General features: G+C 35.0%; 1 protein-coding gene across 1 annotated transcript; it reads left to right on the top strand.

Annotated features, from left to right (window-relative positions):
- The first annotated feature begins 1,016 nt into the window (after positions 1–1,016).
- Positions 1,017–8,760, top strand: crcp (calcitonin gene-related peptide-receptor component protein). Its single transcript, NM_001045373.2, is given in 6 exon segments — positions 1,017–1,091; positions 1,670–1,706; positions 1,797–1,895; positions 4,559–4,653; positions 4,970–5,027; positions 8,460–8,760. Coding segments are annotated over 6 exon segments (435 nt in total). The 5' UTR covers positions 1,017–1,083; the 3' UTR covers positions 8,598–8,760.
- Positions 8,761–9,293: the final 533 nt, after the last annotated feature.

Genomic DNA, 9,293 nt, shown 5'->3' with positions numbered 1-9,293 from the left:
ATTTTGGGACCAAGCACGCCCCGCCCATAATATGCAAATGAGGTGTTTGTGAACTAATCAAAATCATAAGCGCGATTTTTCGGGAGCTGTCGTTCATTTGAGTAACCAATCCCGTCAACTATACCGAAGGATACAGAACCGCCTCTCTAAAGGAAAATACACTTTTATAAATCAGCCTGCAGTGACGGTCATGGACGATGGATGGCGTCATTGTCTAATTAAAATGAAAGATAATGCTTTAATGGGGCGACACGGTGGCTCAGTGGAAAGAACTGTCGCCTCACAGCAAGGTGGCATGTCTTTGTGGAGTTTGCATGTTCTCCCCGTGTTGACGTGTGTTTTGCTCCGGTCCATATGTGGGTGATTGTTAATGAGTGTGTATGGATGTTTCGCAGTACTGGATTGCAGCTGGAAGTGCATCAGCTATGTAAAACATATGCTGTATAAGTTGGCGGTTCATTCCGCAGTGGCAACCCCTGATGAATAAAGGGACTAAGCTGAAGGAAAATGAAAGAATAATGCTTTCATGTATTTATAAAATAAATTCGTCCACAGAGAACTTGTGATTTATGTCATTAGTTTTAGGATGTGTTTAGGATATTGTGAACGTAAAATGAATATTGGGGGAAAAAAACATTAACCAATTTTTCATCATATGTTTAATTTAGCTGTTTAATCATTTTAACCAATACTACGCCATTTAAAGCAGCCTGCAGCCTTATTTAGATAACAAACAGATTTCAATCTTAATTTTTGGAAATACCTTGATGGTATCATTTACAACTAAAATTTGCATTATGGTCCGAGACTAGATCTACTTGTTCTTCATTTATCAGGGTTTATCTATACCAACAGTATGAAGTACTGTCATTTTACCTAAAAATATATATATATATTCTATTAATTTATTGTTGGTGCGATTATAATCTATACATAGTAAACAAAAAATATTGAAATCTTATCTATTTTAAATATTTGTAGCATTTGAACCGATTTGAACAAGACGACTGAGGGGGAACGTTTAACACAGCTTCGTTTTCTCGACGGATTGTTGTTAGATGTTGAACCAACAAAGCGAGCAGGATGGAAGTGTAAGCAACATATTTTACTTTTATATGTTTATATTCGAGAACATTTATTTTCCCTTTTTAGTTAAAAATACTTATTATGTGGTGGTCTGACGGGGAAAACTACTTTGCAGGATAACAATGACAATGGAATGCTGCTCACGTGGACATCCTCGTTATAACGACAAACTGCATAACGTTATGTTGTAATTCCTACTGTGTTTTTTAGGTGTAAACATGATTCACAGAATACGTCTTAAAAATCTTATCCACAAGCCCTTCACATAGTCTTTAAACTTTTAAATTCATAGCCAATGGATTTAGTGTGTCTCTGACTAGTTTTGTTTGTAAATACAAACTCTAAACAGTGATCTAACAGTGTTAAATCAAAATTTAAGAATCAAATTTTTAAGAGATGACAATACATTAGTAATTTTAGAAACTGAACAAAAATAAACGTTGTTAATCTTTTATATTAAAAACGGTAAATGTTGAAATATTTTTTACTGTACCTTCTGCACATTGTACTCATTTATTAATTTCCGGTTACTGTACATGATTTAAAGTAAACTAATAATAATATTAATAGTATTCTTTTGTAGAAGGGATGCCAATGCTGCTATGCTGAGCAATTATGAGGTCAGTATGAATTTTAAAACTTTCGAATATAAAAACAAAAAGTGTACTTTTTGTTGTTTGTGGCTATAGAAGTGTTCTCTACTCCACCAGGTCTATCAGCTGCTAACAGACCTGAAAGAAAAAAGAAAGGAGATGGTTAAAAATAAGCACAGCACCGGGCAGCAAAATCTCAACACCATCATGTATGAGGTGCTTGTTTTTTGATGTGATCTAACAAACATCTCCAGATGCAGCAAAACAGGCTATCTCCTTGAATGTGACAGAATGTTTAATTCCTCCTGAGGACTTGAAACCCACAGTCCATTTGTTCATAAACGAAACATGGCAAAGAGAATGGGACAACTGCATAAATAATAAATTGCATGAAATTAACCCGAAAATAAATGAAAGACGTTTAGCAAATTATAATTTTCAGACTAGGCATGATCAGATGGCCTACACCAGATGTGGAATTGGAGGATTGGATTTTAGGTTGACACATTTATATTTACTGAATAAAGAAGCACTACGTAAATGTAATTACTGCCAGGCTGCTCTTACCATAAAACATGTTTTGTTGGAATGTAGAAGTTTAAATTCCATTAGACAAAATTATTTTTAAGAGGGTACTTCGATGGACACTTTTAAAAAGGTACCATCAGGAAGAGTTTTAAATTATTAATCAAAAAATGAACTGAAAAATCATACTTAACTTTGAATATTTTTTTGTGTGAATTTTTTTGTATTTATATTTTTTATATTTGTGTAAGTAACTTTTTTGATTGTAATACGAATTCATTTTTTCATGTAATATTTTATGTATATCCATTTTGCCACGAAATAGCCATAAGTTCCTGATGTGGCAATAAATAATAAATTAATAAATAAACAAACACCTCCAAATTGGACTGGGTGATATGACAAATCATGTATAATGATATGTCATCTCATATGTTGATAACGATATATATCTTACTATATAGTAACATTTCTAAAATTCAATTCATTAATAGTTTGTATTGACCACATGTAAAAGACTTTATCTAGATTTATTTTTTTTACAATTTAAAGTACATACTCAGAGATATACTCGTATGTGATCATATTCCTCCCTTTATTTAGAATTTCAGGGCAAATATTTGATTGAGAAGGTATAAATATAAAGCATTATATATATATATATATATATATATATATATATATATATATATATATATATATATATATATATATATATATATATATGTGTGTGTGTGTGTGTGTGTGTGTGTGTGTATATATGTGTATGTGTATGTGTGTGTGTGTGTATATATGTGTATGTGTATGTGTGTGTGTGTGTATATATTTATATATGTGTGTACACACACACAGGGGTTGGACAATGAAACTGAAACTCCTGGTTTTAGAATAATTTATAATTCATTTGTATGGTGTAGGGCAGGGATGTCAAACTCAATTCCTGGAGGGCCGCAGCCCTGCACAGTTTAGTTCCAACCCTGCTCCAACACACTTACCTGTAGGTTTTAAACAAGCCTGAAGGACTTAATTAGTTTGATCAGGTGTGTTTAATTAGAGTTGGAACTAAACTGTGCAGGGCTGCGGCCCACCAGGAATTGAGTTTGACATCGCTGGTGTAGGGCCTCCTTTTGCAGCCCAGCCAATACAGCATCAATTGGTCTTGGAAATGACAGATACAAGTCCTGCACAGTGGCCAAAGGGATTTAAGCCATTCTTCTTGCAGAATAGTGGCCAGGTTACTTTGTAATGCTGGTGGGGAAAATGTTTCCTACCTTGCTCCTCCAAAACACTCCAAAGTGGCTCAATAATATTTAGATCTGGTGAATGTGCAGGCCATGAGAGATGTTCAACGTTACTTTCATGTTCATCAAACCACTCTGTCACCAGTCTTGCTGTGAGTCTTGTTGCATAATCATCCTGATACACGACACTGGCTTCAGGAGTGCACATGGTCCTCCAGAATATTTTGGTAGTCCTAGGCAGCGACATTCCCACTTAGCATAAGTATTGGGCCTAGAGAATGCCATGATATTGCAGCCCAAACCGTCACTGATCCACCCTCATGCTTCACTCTTGGTGGTACGCTTATTTGGGGCTTCTCCACACCGTAACTCTTTCCATGTGGAATAGACAGGGAATGTGGACTCATCAAGGAACAATACATCTTTCACATAGTCCACAAACCAAGATTTTTGCTGCTGGCACCATTGAAACCGATGTTTGGCATTTGCGTGAGTGACCAAAGGTTGGGCTATATCAGCTCGGTCATGTATATTGACCCTGTGGAGCTCCCGACAAACAGTTTTGTGGAAAGAGGATAGTTGAGGTGCACGTTTAATTCTGCAGCGAGTTGGGCAGCTGTGGTTCTATGTATTTTTGGATACAATCCAGGTTAGCACCCTGACATCCCTTTCAGACAGCTCTTGCATCCACAGTTACTACTGTTGGATGTGATTCATCCTTTTTGGTGGTATGCTAACATTACTCAGGAGACCGTGGCTCTTGATACATCACAACTTGCTGTCTTGGTCAGAGATACGCCAGCGAGACGCACACCAATTTGTCGTCTTTTGAACTCCAAAATGTCACCCATAATGTTGTGTGCATTTAAAACTTTTTAAGCAAAACCGTGCTTTTACTCTCCTAATTACACCTTCACACTCTGCTCTTACTGGTGGAATGCATAATCACCTGCCATCAAACCTCCAACACTAAATTGGCCAATGTTTCAGTTTCATTGTCCAACCCCTGTACAAATTGTCATATTGCACAGCCTTATCTCCAAAACAAGGCAAAGACTTGAGATTGTGTTGCTCAGTCATGCCCTTTAACGTCTGAAATCTCTGCCTCAACAGACCCTGAAGTACCTCTCTAAGACGCCATGTGTTCATCAGAAACCAGAGACAGTGAAGGAGTTCCTCACCGCCATGCTGCCTCACAAACTTACTAAGTACTTTTTATTTTTTCTCTTATTTTGTAAGCATGCATTTAAAACTTGTGCACTGAATCACCTCTTTGAAAGAAAAAACCTTAAAGCCTCAAACTGTGTGAAAGCCACAGTAAATACAGTGCATTGCAGTGACTTTGTAATTCTGGGTTTGAGATGCACCATTGTGAAGGTTTGTGTTGTGATGTTTCTGAAACCAGTACACGTGTGAGTTGCTGGTTTTGCCCTTGACAATGAGTCTAGTGTTAGTTTATCAGATTTTTTATTTTAGCTTGTGAAAAAAGCAGCCTGTTAACTTCTTTTCTATTTCTGTTCAAAGAGCAGAGAAGCTGCAGCTCTTAAACCACAGACCTCAGACTGCTGTTGAGATCCAGCTGGTATGAGTCTTCACATCTTTTTTTCATACACTTTGTCTTTAACATCTTTGCCCATTTTTGACAATGCTAAGTATGTTCAAAGTGTTAAACCCTTTAACTGCCCCACCAAGAAACAAAAATGGGTATTGCATTACCTTACTCCTAATGTCGCTAGTTAACATACTCAATGCGATTTTTTTTTTCAACACATGCCATGACATGTCGGTTTATGGTAAAAGTACTGCAATTAATGCATATACTATGAAAAAGCTAAAACTATGAAGTGTACATTTTTGAAAACTAAATCATCTTCATTTTTAAGGTATGCCATGAAATATTTCAGATTCTCATTTAACATGTTTTTTTTTTTGTTGTTGTTGTTTTTTTTACAATAAAACCTAAATGAAGTGAAGTAGTGCAACAGGATTGTTTGTTTGATATATTTTTTTTAGTAAAAAAAAAAAAAAAACATTCTTTACTTAAACAGTCAATAATATGTGGCCATTTTGTAGAGCAGGCAATTAAAGAGTTGAGAAATGATAGTGTCCCATAAATGTTTTTTTCTTCTTCAAAAATTACCTTTAACATATTGTTTAAAGTAGCTGTTTGTGAATGTAATAGATCTGCAATTTTTTAAACACATTAAACTAAGTCTATGGTTAACTATGGTCACCTTAAATAAATAATTTAGAAATGCCAAAGTAAGCATCAGCAATGCACAGGGACTTTTTTAAATAATTATTTTGGTTGGTTTTTACCTTTTATTGAGATAGGATAGTAAAGGACAGACAGGAAACGATTGGGTTCAGACAGAGGGAAGGATCAGCATAGGACCCCTAGCTAGGAGTCGAACTCAGGTCGCTGTGAGCACTATTGTGCCATATGTTGGTATACTTAACCACTAAGCAATTGGCGCTGAATTGCACAGGGAATTTTCAATAAGCCAGCTCAAGCCCTTCCCAGCAAGCATTTTTTCATTCTAAAAGATGTCTAATAGACGTCTAAACATTGTCGTCTTGGCTAAAACAAGGCTAAATTTGGGCTGTCAGTGAAAATCTTATAGAAGTCTAAAAATAGCTCAAAACTAAACTAGTCGTCAAATAGACAGAAATGAATGACTACACATATATAGTCTGTCTATTTGACGACTAGTCTAGTTTTGAACTATTCTTAGATGTCTATTTTGTTTGCATGTTCTCCCCGTGTTCGCGTGAGTTTCCTCTTTGTGCTCCAGTTTCCCCCACAGTCCAAAGAGATGCGGTACAGGTGAATTGGATTGGCTAAATTGTCCGTAGTGTATGGGTGTGAATGATTGTGTATGGTTGTTTTCCAGAGATGGGTAGCAGATGGAAGGGCATTTGCTGTGTAAAACATATGCTGGATAAGTTGGCAGTTCATTCCGCTGTGGCAACTAAGCCGAAAAAGAAAATGAATTAAGAGAGTTTGTGCACAACGAATTATGAAGTTTTGAGGTGTAACAAAGATTTATTTTATTTAATATTTATACAATTTATGCAAAAAAAAAAGAGAAGTTTTTCCTAAGTTTTCCGAAAACATGATTATTTTACCTCCCCCATTTTCAGATAATTTCACTTGTTTTGAGGAAAAACTAATAATTTTCACCTAATTTTTCTAAAGGTGAAAACAAATACATTTTTCACTTGATCTAAGATTTTTTAGATATTTGGACTAGAAACGAAAAAAAGCAAAGGAAGAAAAAAAAAAGATTATTCATTTTTTTGTACTTAAATATCATTAAACTCCCCAGAAAAAAAAACAGCTATCCAAAGCATCTTGTGAAACTGTACTCAAATCACAATATGTATCATAGAAAAATAAAACATTGCAATATCTTATATATAAATATTTTTCTGATATCATGATGCAGCCCTGAAACCTACTGTGGAAAACCTTCAAAACTACATCAGAACCCTTTAAAATAGTGTGAATTAAGGCTTTTTAATACATTTATTAGGAAAGTGACCATGACAGATGTTTATAATTGAACTAAATGTTTCTATTTCAAATGTTTGCATGCATTTTATATCTATTATATTTTTAACAAACAAATCAACAGCACAAGTGATTATCAAGATGTGTTAAAGGGCCATGAAACCCCCCTCTTTCGGTTCATGTCTACCACCAAATTTTTTCATAAAATGCTTTGTGATGGGCGTGGAGCGCTGCGAGCAGAGGGAGGGATGGTGTGGCTGGCATAGGAGGGAAGAAAGAGGCGAGCGAACAGCTGTCAGTTGGCTCACAAAATGAGACGCACACCATGAGGAGGCGCATGATTTATAGTTTTATATTTTCCCATAGGATAAGAAAACTCAGTTACGAATAATAATAAGAAACCGACGTGTCATCACTCCACTAGCAGATTCACGCTACGTCGCTGATTTTGATCCCGCCCCAAAAATGATTTTAAACCCAGAAGATGAAATTAGCTGACAAAAGCTTAAAATTATCCAGTTTTCCCCTCAGTTAAAGCTAACAGGTGCTAACGTTGTCTTAACTGATGGTCAACTTACACAAATCTGTTTCATCTGATCTGTTACACAAATCAAATTTCAGAACAGAACACAGTTATGGTATTTTTGATTTGATGAAAGCAGTGTTGATGAGCAAAAGATACTTTTTCTTTAGAAAAGTACAAGACAAAAAATGGTCATGCAAATGGCATAGTAAAAATAGTCTCTACAAACTAGTCTGACAAGTATATTAACCAACTAAGAAACTGAAGATGTAAATTTGAAGAAAAACAGGATTTATTAATTACTGTTCAAAGCCTGTGGTACATTTATAAAAAAAAAAAAAAAATATATATATATATATATATATATATATATATATATATATATATATATATATATATATATATATATATATTAATATTATTGATGAATAAACAAATAAAAAAAAACACTTACTAAGTCTTATGGAGTGTGAGAGTCTGAAGGGACAAAGATGGATTTCTGAACAGCCAACAAAAACTGGATGTTATTTGTATGACATCTCTATGAACTTAACTTAGGCAAGGCAAGTTTATTTATATAGCACATTTCATACACAGTGGCAATTCAAAGTGCTTTACATAAACAGGAATAAAAGATAATAAAGACTGATAATAAAAATGATTAAAAACAGATGAAAACAGACCAAATGTGTTAAAACAAGTTATAAATGTGTTATAAAACAATGAAAAATAAGAGAAAAACATATTAGTGCGATCTGACGGGCCTAGCACAGTGCTCATTTAGTAAAGGCACAGCTAAACAGATGTGTTTTCAGTCTTGATTTGAACGTGCCTAATGATGGAGCACATCTGATCATTTCTGGAAGCTGATTCCAGCAGCGAGAGGTGTAGTATCTGAAAGCCGTTTCACCCTTCTTTGAATGAACTCTTGGAATTTCTTGTTTATATGATCCTAAAGATCTTTTTTCAACTTACAGATGGTAGAGGAAAGTGAAGAAAGGCTGACAGAAGAACAGATCGATGAACTTATACAGAAAGTCACGGACATCCTGCCCGGTGACCCACAGACAGAAGCCGATGAATCTGCTGATCCTCAAATGGAGACCAACCAATAGCATCACCCCCAGAAACTCGCAGTTTAATTTTTTATTTTTTTTAGTTTTTCATCGTTAAACGCCCAAGAGACAGTGCTAATACTTACATTTACTGTTGATCTTTATTATGTCAATGAAAACATTAGCCATTGCTACATCTAAAATAATAAAAATCCATATTTATTTAACCATAAATATCATGTTATTTTGTCAGCATTGTTTCCCAAGCACAATTGTCGAAGCTGCATTGATCTTTGTTTGAGTAAGGATATGATCTTCTGGGCTCAAGACAGTCTCAGTTCCTCTGCGACATCCTTCCTGTATTGCTACTCTTTATTTCAGCTCATAAATGTTACAATCACTGACCATTTTGATTTGTTAGAAATTGCTCAAAAGCAAACCCATACCGTTTGTATGTCCATTTAGTTCAAATGTGAAACTGTGAATCAACAGTTTTTGACTTTAAGACTCTATTATAATTGTTACAACCAAGTTAACCAGGATTTTTTTTATCAACAAGTTGCTTAAAGGATTGTTTCACTTCTAGAATGAAAAATGTCCTGGTAATGTACTCACTCTTTTGTCTTCCAAGATGTTGAATAAAAGTAAGGTACTTGGGGAGACATGCATGACTAGTACGGATCTCCGTGTTATGAATTTCCAAACTGATATTTCAGTACAGCTTGAAAGGACTCTAAATTATTTTTACAGTCATTT

The sequence above is a fragment of the Danio rerio genome, chromosome 21, assembly GCF_052040795.2.
Source record: "Danio rerio strain M-AB ecotype USA chromosome 21, GRCz13ab, whole genome shotgun sequence".
NCBI lineage: Eukaryota > Metazoa > Chordata > Actinopteri > Cypriniformes > Danionidae > Danio > Danio rerio.
This window is presented reverse-complemented; position numbering and strand designations above follow the sequence as displayed.